Source organism: Ceratotherium simum, chromosome 35 (assembly GCF_057802395.1).
Source record: "Ceratotherium simum simum isolate JZ-2026a chromosome 35, ASM5780239v1, whole genome shotgun sequence".
NCBI lineage: Eukaryota > Metazoa > Chordata > Mammalia > Perissodactyla > Rhinocerotidae > Ceratotherium > Ceratotherium simum.
In genome coordinates this window covers 953427-967254 of record NC_141934.1, presented here as the reverse complement: position 1 = coordinate 967254, position 13828 = coordinate 953427, and the positions used below count along the sequence as shown (strand labels likewise).

Below are 13828 nucleotides of genomic sequence, written 5' to 3'. Positions count from 1 at the left end.
TCTGCGTTCTATATGATTGAAAGCATTCACCGGCATAAAAAGACCTAATCTGGGGCCGGCCCCGTGGCTTAGAGGTTAACTGCGCGCGCTCCGCTACGGGCGGCCTGGGTTCGGATCCCGGGTGCACACCGACGCGCCGCTTGTCCGGCCATGCTGAGGCCGCGTCCCACACACAGCAACTAGAAGGATGTGCAACTATGACATACAACTATCTACTGGGGCTTTGGGGAGAAAAAGGAAAAAAAAGGAGGTGGCTTGGCAATAGATGTTAGCTCAAGGCCAGTCTTCCTCAGCAAAAACAGGAAGATTGGCAGGGATGTTAGCTCAGGGCTGATCTTCCTCACCAAAAAAAAAAAAAAAAAAACAAACCTAATCTAACAATGAACTTTCACTGGGTTCCAGTTTTTCATGCTAATGAGCACATATGTATATGTCACTCTTCACATTCTGGATTATTTCTTTGAGACTGATATCCCAAGTGGGAATCTGGGCAGAATATCTGAATACTTTCATAAGTCTGGATTCTCTTAACACTGTAGACCGCTTTTCAAAGAACTCTATGACTTCACACTTGTACAAGCAGAGTGTCCGTTTCAAAACTCACTTAGCTTGAAGGATTATGATTTTTTCCCTTTTGACTAACTTATTAAGTACATTTTTAAATTTGTCATTTTACTTGATTGGTAGTGAAAGTGAAGATTTTTCATTTCTGCTTGTCTAAAATTGCCTTCTTGGGCTACTTTGCTCCTATCTTGTCTGGTGGGAAGTCTTTTGTGCCATTGGTCTAACAAACACAAATGCAGTACCTAAAAAAATGAAAAACAAGAACCTAGGAGCTTACAGTCTGGGAGGGGCAGATGGGCAAACATCAGAACTTCACTGCGGTACCTAAGTCCTAGAGCAGAGAAGTGCTTAGAAAGGAGATGTGATTTTCTTAGCAATTTTCATGGACTATTAATAACCTAGGCATTACCTGCAAATTCCATCAGTTTTCCTTCCTATATTGTAGATTCATGTAGGAAAGTCTCTTATTCTCCTTTGTGACATCTTTCATTGCCCATTAACCTTGAAAAATACTCCTTCTGCTAGAGGTTTGACAAATATTCGATTCTATTTTCTCCTGATTTAATTATTTAGAATACTCCTCTCTTTAATATCTGGAATGTATTTTTGTGTACACTGTATTCAGTGAGGCTCTAAATTACTTTCCCCTCATCCACAAACTGCTTCATGGTCACTCTTTCAGAAGTGGGGAATAATTCTTTCTTCCCATTATTGATAAGTGATGCTGCCTTCACAATTCACCAAGTTCTCAGGTACACTGTAGCCTACTTGAATGCTGTTAGTTTTGCCCAGAAACCCAGGATGTTCTGATCACTGCAGATTTGAATGATTTCATCTGCAACCTTACTTATCCTTCCAGATGCCCTTTGGAGTCACTGCTGAGTTCTGCAGTAAATCCACATACGTGACATAATTTTTCTCCCTGAACCCAAGTTTTGGAGCTTCCGTCTTCAGGCTATACCACCACCCTTTCCTTCTTACTGCAGATCTACACATACCTGAGACCCTCCCTGCCAAATTTAAGTTTCTGGTCACTGTCATTCCTGCCAACAATCCCATCATCATTCTTGGTGATTCCAAGAGGATAATTTCACATCCAAGACTCTTGGATCCTTAAACGCCTCCTCCTTTTCCAAGGACCTCTGCTTCCACTACCTCAGCCATTCATTCCCATGGTCAGGCCGAGACTCTCCGTGACAGAGCACTGCAATCCCTCCCTGGTCTCAATTCCAACCCTCCACACTCCTACCATCACCTTGGTGCTTCTAGCTCACGTTCAACTCCAACAGTTCTTTCAGGAATATGAGTCACTGATGCTACAGGCCTTCCACTGTTTGTCTCCTTATCCAGTTTAGAGTCCACTATCCACTAGCTCCACCACTCCCCTTTGCTCTTCTCCCATGTCTTCACAGGCTCCTGACAAAACCCAGCCCGGTTCAATTCAGCTCTATCCTCCCCTTGGTCTTTCTTGAGCACCCTCCACTTAGGCTTTCGCCCAACTACACTAACAGGAATTACACTTGCCAAGGCTACTAGTGGCCTCCATGCTATCAAGCACAATGCTGTGAATCTTCAGTCCTCACTTGACCTCAAGGCAACATGTGACAGGCTGCTCACTCCCTTCTCCTTCAAATGCTGTCTCCACTATCTTAACTGGCTTCTCTGTCTCAGCCTCTTTTGCTGGTTCACATTTCCCCCAGCAAACATTTCTGTCCCACCCACAAACCTCCCATCTCAGGTGATAGCAACTGCATCCTTTCTACTGTTCAGGCCCAGTCCAAGAAGCCGTCCTGATTCCTCTGCTTACCTCATACCCCATATCTGATCCACCAGAAAATCTGCATCTGAACACTTCTGACTTCCATGGTTACAACCCAGGTCCGAACTGCTATCGTCTCTTACCTAGATTATGTCAGCACTCTTTTCACTGGTCTCCCCAGTGCTGCCCTTAGCCCCCTACAATATCGACTCTATGCAGCTGCCACAGGCCTCCTCACTCCTCTGCTCAAAATCCTACTGAGCCTTCCCATCTTACTGAGAAAAGAGCCCCTCACCATGGTCTAGAAGCTCCCACCCCTGCTCCTCTCTCCTCTTCACTCTCTCTGCCCTAGCCCCCGGTGATGCCCGGAACACACTAAGCACATGTCCCTACTCTATGGCCATTGCCCTGGCTATTTCCTCTGCTTGGAAAGCTCTCTGGATGTCCACACAGTTGTCTTCTCACCTCCATCTGGTCTCTTCTTAGATGTCACCTTCTCACCCTCTTTGAGAACCATGGGTAAAATGGTGCCCCACCTCACTTTGCTCCCTAGCACTTATCTTCTGGTTTCTTACATGACTAGTTTATTGTCTCTCTTTCACAAGAGAGACTCCCTGAGGGTGAACAGCACCTGGAACACACCAGGAGCTCAAAAAATAGTTGTAAAATGAATAATAAATATTTATTTGGGGGCCGGCCCCGTGGCTTAGCAGTTAAGTGTGAGCGCTCTGCTGCTGGCAGCCCCGGTTCGGATCCCGGGCGCGCACCGACGCACCGCTTCTCCGGCCATGCTGAGGCCGCGTCCCACATATAGCAACTAGAAGGATGTGCAGCTATGACATACAACAATCTACTGGGGCTTTGGGGGGAAAATAAATAAATAAAATCTTAAAAAAAAAAAAATTTATTTGGGAAAAAATAATGTATTTTTAATTAGTCTTTCCATTTATGAAGTGATCATTTTACTTCTCTCAAAAAAGGTTTGTGGTTTAAGTCTTAGAGATATTGTACATTTCTTGGTAAGATTATTCCTGGGTATTTACAATTTTTGATCCTACCCTATGAGAGTTCTCTTTTTGTTATTAGATATTCTAATTGGTTATTACTAGTGAAAGAAATAATTAAAATTTTTCTTATATGAGGCCAATTGAATGAGTCATTTTTATTAGTCCAAAATGCTTTTCAGTGCTTTATAAGTTCAAGGGGCTTTATTGCTTTGGGTTTTCTTGATATGCAATAATGCCATCCCCATATCATTTTTGTCTTATTTTTCAGTATGTCTTTCTCTGATTTCCGTTTAGCTGTACTGCAGAAATTCCAAATTAACAAATTAAGTGATAGCATTCATCCTTATCTTTTCTTAATATAAATGGGAACAAGGCTTAACTGTGAACTGTAATATTTGCCATTGGTTTAAAAAAGACATAGGACTTTATCATGTTAAGGAAATAGCTTTCCATGGCCATTTTTTAAAAACATTTTTATTAGGAATTGATGCCGAATTATCTAACATTCCTTTCAGAACACCTCCTAAGATGACTCTGTGGCTTTTCTTATTTAACCTCCTAGTATGTTAAGTTATATTAGTAGATCCCCTTTACATGAAATTCTTCTATTATAAATCATATTTAGTAAAAATAAGTTAATATTTTCAAATGTTATCAAATTTACAAGTATTCTGGTTTCTGATTTTTCTATCTTTATTCATATTTTTCCATGCTTTTGTTTCATTGTTATTTTTATTAGGTTTTAGAAACCCAGGGTTATAGCTTCCTTCGAAGAATAAATATTTCTATGTTCTGGAATAATTTTTCTGAGTTTCAAACAATACATCAACAAATAATTTAGGATCAGGAATCATTTCTGAAGTAGCTTCCAACTTCTTTATTGGTTACTACTTTGTTCAGGCTTTTCTAACCCTGTAGTATCAATTTTGAAAACTCATATTTTCTAGAAAATTATATTTCTTTTAATATTTTCTTTTTTTTTTTTAGTTTAATAGTATAAACAGTACATTGCACTCTTTGATGATTTTTTTTCCTCTAGGTTAAATGTTTTTTAGGTTTTTTCTTCCTACTCCCTGATTAAATATACAAAGTATATGTTTTTCACATTTTGCTTTCAAAGACCCAGTGCTTTCTATTCCTTTACTTCTGCTTTTTCACTGATTTTTTCTTCTAGAATGGTTCCACCCACAGCTGCACCAGGACCATTGAATAAGGAGTGGCAGACACCTCCGCCAAAGGTTGGCAATCCTACCTGCTTCGTAAAAGAGAGCCCTGGGGTGGTGGGCCAGGACAGAAGTCGAGGTTACAGCTCAGCCTCAGTCTTAGGTTAGGGGCCCCATAAAGGCCTCACTGAGGCCCCACCCCACACTTGATCACCCTCATAGATGCGTGCCAAGTTCCAGGAGCCCAACTAGACTCTACTGTGAGCAGCTGTGAATGAGTAAGGTTAAGTTACACGTTTTTATTGTTAGCAACAATAATACAACGCTATTCTGTCAGCTTTCACAAATGTGGAATCAATCTGTGGTCACCAAGAAGTGGGTTTGTTCAACTTGCAAGTATCTGCAGGGTATTTGCTGAGCGTATACTGCCAACGGATTATAGTCAATGCATTCCAAACCTCTCACTCCTGCCCCACCTTCCCCCAGAGCTCCAGGCTCAATTCCAAAGGCCTCCTGACATTCTCTTCCCCACCCCCTCAAACAAGCACATCCCACACTGAATTGGTATCCATCCCCAGAAGCCTGTTGTCCCTAGCCTGTTGTCCTCATGGCCTCATTAGAGGACACTACTGGCTCTCCAGGTACCCAGGTAGGAATCTCCCTCATCCCTCCTTTTGCTCTGTCCTAAGAATTTCCCAAATTAGTCTCCACCTCTCTATCCCAATTATCACAGGCCTTTTAGGCCCTGAAGTTTTCATCTGAACCATTGAAACACCCTCCTTTTTCCCATAGCTGTCAGAATGATCCCCCCTCTTGCGCTTCAAAGCTTCTAATGGCTCTCTGTGTCTTCCTTGATAAAGGACACTTTCATTAACAAGGAGCATGAGCCTTCCATCACCTGGCCCCTGCACACTCAGCCAGCCCCACTCTGCCTGGCTCCCTGCCTTTTATGTAAAGATCCAGCAGTGGTGAAATGCTGCCAACTCACCATTCACACCAACCCTTTCTCATTTCTGATGTCTCCCTGCCTGGGAAACCCTTCAGGCCATTCCTGGACTAGACCACAGGCTTTCTGAGGTAAGTCTAAATTGTATTCACTCTGGTACCCCTGGCACCTAACCAGGTGTATAGCACATGGCTTTAAACTGCTATTGAGTGGACTTCCTCCTCTTCAGTCCAAATCTGTAAAACGTGTCTCTTTCCATACCAAGTCTATTTAAAACACTTTGCAAACATACTCAAGGTCAAGTAAAAAACTTTTCATTGGGCCCCTGTGTGTGGTTTCTGTGGAATAAATAAAGTGCGCTTACGGACTTAGTGATCCAGTGATGAAGGTAGTGATTCAGTTCACCAGGATAAACAGCAGAACGTGGGGAGTTCTACATTAAAGATATAAACATATACCCCATGAAGGCAGGAGTGGGGGCACTGAATGCAGCTGGAGGCAGGCAGTGGGGACGGTGACTGCACAGACCTTGAGGGACAGGCAGGGTGTGACCAATGGTGATGGGGAGGGATGGCCCAGACACAGGGCTCTTTAAGGACCAAAACAGCCCACAGGTGACATGGAGGTGCTGCTGCTGATCTCAGACACCTGCCGGGGTGGCCCACCCCAACAGGCAGTCCCACTCACCGCCTGAGTGACTCCGGAGGATGGAGACACATCGCCACTGCTCCACGTTGGCAAGCTTACCACTGGAGCCGAACACGGTGCTGGGGCCGATGTACCTGTGTGAAAGAGGAGTCAGCAAGGTACTCCAGGGGTGCTCCAGGCACTGCAAGAAGATGCGTACTGCAGCATGGTTCACGGCAGACGGAACAAAGCAAACACAGACAATGGCTGGGAAGCACCGAATTGCTAAATGACAGGGCTGATAGGTATATTATGATCCATGCACTTGATGAAATACTACACAGCCATCACAAATCTTGCAGTAAAAGACTATCCACTGCATGGGAAAATGTTCACAATATGTGATTAAGTAAAAGCAGCAGGCCACAGGACATCATGTACAATATTATACCACTATGTAAGGAAAAAAATACAGGTAACATGGATAATAACATCTATGCATGGAAAATGGTACAGAAGGATACACACGAAAAATACCAAAATATTAACTGTGGCTTTCTTTAGGTAGCAGGATTGTGATTTTTTTCCTTTTATATTTTTTTCAGTTTTCCAAATTGTATACTAAATACATTACTTATGTTTGTCAAACCAGCAAAATCAACAGTATTTTTTAAGCCCTTCTGTACTGAATTCAACGTCTCTGCCTTAACACCTGAGGTAGAGAAAGTACTCAAACCATGGGTACGAGCTCCCGCCACTTAAGCAATCACATGGTCCCCTGCAGAGATGGCGTTGACACCACCAATGCAGAGCCTCTGTTAACACCGTCTGCTCCCGTAGAACTCGTCACAAATCCACAGAAAGAGCTTGCTAAGGCAGCTGTGTGGGCCGAAGGAGACAGTGCGCCTCTGCTCTCAAAGCCACAGCCATAGGTCCACTCTGGCTGAGCAGTGGGGTAAGGTCTAGTTCCCCAGCTTGACTGTCCTTAGAGTCACTTGGCGGGCTGGTTATGGAACACAGTCCCAGGACCCACCCTGGGAGACTCTGCCTAGGTTTAAAGAAAAATAGTTTTCCAGGTGATAATTAGTTCATTGTGGGTGCAGAACAAGGACTTTCAAGGAGGGGTGGGGGCTCCTTAGAGCCCCGGGTGAGGCTGATAGAGAATGAGGTAAATGGCAAAGAGGGCGGGCTCTGGATCCCCTGCCCTGCATTCCCTCAGAGCACCCTGACTTTTAACCATTTTGTATGTTGGAAATTTCATTTGAAGAACAAAACAAACAAAGCCACCAATGTCAGCACTGGAAGGGATCAGCCCTTCCTTTTCAGGTGGAAATGTTGCAGTTCTGTGAGGGGGCAGCTGAGCAGGTCACTAGGCAGGTGGGTAGCCTCCCAACTGCCTGGTCAGGCCCCAGCTGCTCCTGGCCTATGTGTGCTTTCTGATACTTAAGAAGCCAGAGCTCAGGGGACTTCAGTGCCAGGGCAGGGAAAGGGACTGTGATAAAGACCAGCAAAGAAGCTTCTAAAAATAAAATGTGAAGAAAGGAAAATGATGCTTACGTAGCCCGTTTCCACACCATAATCAGTTTGTCATCTCCCCCAGAAGCTAAATACATCCCACTGTTTGACCACCGCACACAGTTCACACATGCTGGGAAGAAAAAAAAATAGGGTGATGAAAATCCAATAGTCATGCCCATTTGCTTTATGCAGAGTTTGGCAAGATGCAAAGGGTTCATAAAATCTAATCTATCTAATTTATTCAAGGCATCTACTGTGTGAGAGCCCCAGAAGAACAATTCAGTTCAAGCACTAACCTACTTGTACTGTAATGACAAATTACCAGAATAGAGTCTGGAGGGGGAAAGGCTACATAATCTGAGAAGTGTTAGTGCTGGATGAAACAGTCAGTAGGAGGATGCTTATTTCCATGAAAACTGACAAATAACTAAATCTCATTATTTCAAAAGGGCTGTTTAATGATGAGATATATTTCTGAGTAGGGATAATTCTCTAAATGAGAGCATGTGCTAAAAGGCCAAGATGCCTTTTCCAGAACTTTCAAAGGAGCAGCTTGGTAGAGCATGAAACTCTGACTTCATCCCACCTGTCAGCCCTTTTAAATTAAGATTTTTCAGCACTGCAGGTTGATTGATTCTGCACTCATAAACTAAGACCAGCAGAAATCCCCACTGGCCCCTGGTGGACTGGAGCCTCTGAGAGCACTCACAGCTTGGCCTTTGGGAGCCCTGCAATATGAGGGACACTATCCAAGTTGTAGCCCACACACGGCCTGTGAGTGACTTGGGCTCCAGGTCAGAGGACGCTGACAGGCACGTTGGGAGAGCAAAGGAAGGGGACGTAACTGTTGATGGAGCATCTCAGGGGAGGCAGCTAGGCTGGAAACCAGAGCCAGGTACAGTCACCTTGATGCTCAGGGGTGGGAAACTAAGGCACTAACACAGAAAAGGAAACCACAATACTGCCCAATGGCCAAAAGGGTCCTGGCAGAGGGCCTCAGAGTGACACAGTGGCAATCTGGACATTTGGTGAGTTATCTGTTACGCATCCTTCCCCAGAACCCTACTGCTTCCAGGTCGCTGGCCCCAAAGCCCCATGGAATCAGGCAGTAACGACTCATGAGCAGGAAATCACCAGAGGTACCTGCAGACTGTCCAAAGATGGTTCTGTGGGCGGGCCGAGTCTTCTGCCGAATAACTCACCCAGGTGTGAAGCCAACATCTGTGCCTTCAGACAGCAGGCCGAGGGGAGTTATCGCCGCACGGGGCCTTATCTTTCTAATTACAAACACATGTGCTAACCTTGGGCACTCTGCCAACACGCAAAGCCTGCAAAGGGCCACTCTGTAATACCTAAGTGATTGTCCATCTGGCAAAGCATCTTGGGAATATTTTCATCCTTCTCGTCATCCTCCTGGAGGACTGGAGACATATTCCAGATCACAACCTTCCCAGAATCCTGTCCTGGAATGAAGGAGCAGAAATAACTCAGTGTGAAAGGAGTAGAAATGTGATATAAATACGTAACATTAACTATGAGATATAGTCCTCACTTAGCTTTCATAAATCATAAATGACTAGATTGGAGGAGACTGAATTTGAATTACTAATGTAAGTTACAGAAAAGATGATGAAAAACAAGCACTGACGGGGATCACATAGTGTGTGGTTTTAGCAGTATGCTGAGGCCAACCTGACTTTAAGGAACTCTGGACTAGCTACCAGGAGAGGACTGAGCTCTGATCTGGCCTCTAACACAGATCCTCAGGGGCCCCTAGAAAGTCCTCATCCCTGCCCAGGACCCAGACCTCGCATCTGTAAAATGAAGAGGCTGGAAAAGCTGATGTCCCAGGACCCTTTCAGGTCTGTGCATGGGCACCCTAGCAACCAAGGAGAACAGCACAGTCCCTGCCGGGGCTTCCCTCCCCTTTCAGGTACTGCCAGGAGTCCATGGCTGCTCCCATAGCTGATTGGATGCTGTGAGACCCAAGCCTGAAACGTGCCCTGAACACAGGAAAAAGGGCTCATTACCTTCTTACATGCCCTTTGCCGTCACCTACAGATGGGAGATCAACCGAGAGAGGGCATTTAGGGTTCCTGTGGTCATAAGGTGATGCAGTACTCTGCTAAAAAATACATCTATGCATTTTAGTAATGAGTTCTCTTTCTAAGTTTTCCACTACTGATAACTAACACAAGTCCAGCCCCTCATTTAACTTTCTATTATACAGGGGAAAAAACCAATAAATGCCTGGAAATGGACAGGTCAAAATTACCATAAGGCATGCTTGAAATTGCCTCTTGGCCAGTATGTGAAAGTATTCCCTAAATGGCTATCCTAGACCTTACTATGCCAAGTAGGTCAGGAAGGTGTGCCTCTTCTTGTGGATGAGGAAAAAATTCTGTCCTTTCAGCTAAGTCCAACGGTCCTAGGTGACACCTGTGGGCACCTCAGGTACAACCTGCAGCAGGCAGGAAGGAGATCAAGGCTTTTCTGCACGTCCCTGCAGCAGGAAGTCCACAGACAACCCGCCCTGCAGCACCTGGCTGAGGACCTGGAACTTATAGAGGCACTCTCCAGGTGCTGTCCAGGGAGGCCTCGGCCAGAGGGAGACCCTGCTCTGTGGTGAAGCTGCAGGGGACTGGGCTCTGTGGGAATGCTACTTTGTGTGACCATTTATATATCTTAGTGTCCTGGCCTGAAAAATGACTTTATCTTTCCAAACAGAGCTGTGTTATTGCAATATTCCGACAAACACTGGATGAAGTACACTGCCAATACTATGGACTATATTTTTGAATAGTGCAGACATTTTTACTTGCTCACAGTGTATTTGCTTTCTAACCCAGTTGAAGTCCTTTGATTCAAGCCCAGAAAATGGGCCTAGTAACTACAGGACTGACTCTGTAAGTTAACCGCCGAGGCCTCCCCTTTTTCAGATGAGAAAATGCTGCCAGAGCCAAGAAGAGAACCCAGAGCCCTCACCTCTGGGGCTGGGGCTTTGTCCACAGGACCACCTTCCACTCTCCATGCTCAGTAAGCATGGGCTCGGGCATGCAAACTGATTTCAATATTAACCTAATAAATAGGAATTAGAAAGATAAACCTACTACTAAAATATTTATCGAGAGCACACTAGAGCCAAAAAAGGATTTTGATGTGACCTGTTCAGATAACAGATTATAATTGTACATTTTAAACTGAATCACATCCATACTGGAAAACAGCAAGTATTCTCTCCTCAGTTCAGGGTGCGAACAGGTGAAGCAGAGCAAGGCAGCAGGGCTGTGAGCCCTCCCTCTGTTACTCCATTAACGTACCTTGCCCTCCAGTTGCAAACTTGGTCCCGTCAGGGTGAATATCAACTGAAAAAATCGGCTTGCCTGGAAATAAAGAAAAAAACACACACACACAACATCTACCTTGGCTTTTATTCATCGGAGAATAGTAACAGACTCAAAATTTTAAGATATTGGTTATTCAACTAATATTCCTAATCACTGCTCCTAGGAAAAAATAATAGGCTACCAATAATTTACCTCTGAGTAAAGGTGGAGTGATCTTTTAGTTAAAGTATAAACTGATGGAAGACTCGCCAAGTGACCATAAATAGCTGAAAGTGAGACAAAGCATTCTGTCACTGGAATGACTGAGCCCACAGGCCACCTGGGCAGTCACACAGAGGTCCCTTTGACAGGAGCCTGCTGCCTTCTGGGGATGCATGTTTGTAAAGGCTATAAGCTATTCATGACAACAGTTCTGAGTCACAGGGGCTCTACCTCTCGCCATCTCCCCATCCCACAGATCTGCACTTGGTTGGCAGCCTGGACACAGGGAACATGCCCCAGCTTTTCCCCCTGGCTGTCTGACAGCTGGGTAGGACCAGTGGCTAGCTGTAACACACAGCCATTGCTTCCCCCGTCATGCTTCTGCTTCCAAAAAGCCCTCCCGGGCGTTTGTGCTGCATCCAAGTCCACAGAGAGTTGCCCTTCTTGGCATTTCCTCCAGCTGAACACCCTCCACAGTATGTGCCCTATGTTCAACTAGACATTCAGTCCCTCCAAGGGGAAGGACTGTGGTTACTAGCTCTTGGAGTCCCCACAGGGCCCAGTAAGGGCGCAGGCCCACAGCAGGAGCCCATGACGCTAGATGGCTAGCTGGGTGGACCAGACTGGCGAAGGTGCCATAAGAGCTCAAAACTCAGTAGACTGTGGAAGTAATCCTGGGGCCTTTGCTCAGTGGGCATTTGTCTGACTCCCTGGTCTGCTTCCCGGCTAAGAGAGGTACGTCAAGTGCTGCTGAGTTTGTCACCACATCCTCAGCTTCTAGCACCTGCTGAGTAGTGGCTCAGTAATATATATTCAGTGACAAATTAGATGCATGACAACTAACTAAACAGGAGCAATCACTGATAAGACAAAGGGCTGTTGCCAAGGAGTCTCTTAGTTGAGGATGCTCTGCCTCTGTCACCCAAGAGGAGGTGGCATGGACACTAGGACGAGGGTTACCAGCTCTAGTTTCACATGGTGGCAAGTGTGGGCAGGGCAGGGCAGGGGCAGGGGCAGGCAGTGGCTGCCTAAGAGCTGAAAGTCCTGCCAGGGCTCCCATCCAAGTGTGGAAAATCAAATGCTGGTAGTACCCAAAAGGCAATGGCCAGCATGGGCCCCAGGCAGCACCCAGCTCAGCTCACCTTGTTCTGGAGAGCCACACCTCTACAGTCAATCAAGCATGAGCTTCCAAAGACAAGTGGAAATGCGCTCTCCTTCTTATTGGTCATTACATGGTAGTGGGGGAAACAGCTGTGCAAGGCCACTAGCGAGCAGGCGTGCCAAATGCAAATGCCCTATTTTGTCTCAGGGAGCAAGAAGAAACCCTAGGAAAGTTCGGAAATCACACCACGTATTATTTCATCTCTAGTATTTACTGAATTCCAAAAGAACAAAGGCTACCACAACAGGACCCTGTCATGCTGGCAGCTCCAGCCTGGTCCCTGAGCCCCTCGGTCACCTCCAGGCCCATACCCAAGAGCCAGAGCTCTGTAGTGACAGGTCAAGTTCAGCCGAGCAGCTGCTGACCACCTTCCTGGAGCACATGCAGTGTACTTAAAGCTGTCCCAAACACACAGGAAATTCAGCCCTGGTCCACTCTGAGCTTTCATTCCAAGGGTTCACAAGATAAGCCCCAACACAGCTTGGCACTCTATACAGATCTGAAGGAGCCAGACCCAGCAGTGGAGTGCACTCACAGAGCCCTGAGGAGAGAGGGCCTGCAAATAATTCTTCTTCCATAGACTGGACACGACAGACCCTAATTAGTCCCACCTTAATCTTCAAGAGAAGAATCCAGACAACTATACACAGTGGGCTAAAAGACAGGTGCTGAGAACACAGGTGAGAAGGACTGGAAGACCTCAAACTGGTGCTTCCTTGCCTGTGCACTCAGGCCCATGCTGACATGCCCATGCCCCACCTGGGCCAGGTGGCTGCCATGTGTGATAAGTCATAGTGTCCAACACACTACCACTGAGAATGTGCCACACTTTCCCATAGGCCGAGGCGCTGAGAGGAAGCAGTTACGAGAAGGTGGGTTTCTTGCCCATCTGGGCCGCAAGAAGTGGCTCATAGGAAAGCCTCGAGAAATAAGAAAGGACAATTGGGGCTGTGGGTCCAGCCTCAAGCCATATGCAGACAGTGCTGCTCCGATGGCTGTGAGGAATGGTGAGACCAGGACATCTAGTACTAAGACCGAGACTTGGGGTCCTGCCAGACATGAGAGGACAGTGACCAATTAGCACCACTAAAAGCCTTGTGAAATTCAGAAGAGCAGATGTCTCCAAGTATGGTGAGGACAGCAGCGAGGGAGCCTTGACCCCATCAGCACTGCCATCTCCACCTGGAGCCTCCCAGGGAAGCTGCAGCAGGCCAGCCCTTGGAGGTCTCAGCCAGATGCTCCTAGGAGAGCCAGAGCTATGCTGGGATACATCTTATGGAGCTCTGCCTTTCCAAAGCCAGACCCTCTCCTCCCCAGCCTACGACATGCTCTTGAGCATCTGACGTGCCTCTCAAACCCTGCAGGCAGCACAGCCCAGGTCATTCTCTAAATCTCATACCACCCTCTGACATAAATACTTCTGACACCCTCATTTTACCATGGGGGAAACTGAGGCACATAGAGAGGTTAAGAAAGTTGCTCAAGGCCACACAGCTGCCTGGTAGAGTCCAGATACCTGGCTCCAGAGCCCAAG

At 46.1% G+C, this 13828-nt stretch overlaps 1 protein-coding gene across 4 annotated transcripts in view; it reads right to left on the bottom strand.

Moving 5' to 3' along the window:
- HIRA (histone cell cycle regulator) overlaps window positions 1-13828 on the bottom strand; it is a 108116-nt gene that overhangs the window by 73752 nt on the left and 20536 nt on the right. For 2 of the 4 annotated variants that reach the window (XM_004442348.3, XM_087423736.1), the window contains exons 2-5: window positions 10905-10967; window positions 8937-9047; window positions 7624-7714; window positions 6127-6221 (exon numbers count right to left, since the gene is read on the bottom strand). In XM_004442348.3, the coding sequence (XP_004442405.1) occupies window positions 6127-6221; window positions 7624-7714; window positions 8937-9047; window positions 10905-10967 (360 nt within the window). Of the gene's footprint in view, window positions 1-5803; window positions 5873-6126; window positions 6222-7623; window positions 7715-8727; window positions 8862-8936; window positions 9048-10904; window positions 10968-13828 lie in introns of those variants that run through there. The other 2 variants (XM_014796718.2, XM_014796719.2) reach the window with 2 other exon arrangements.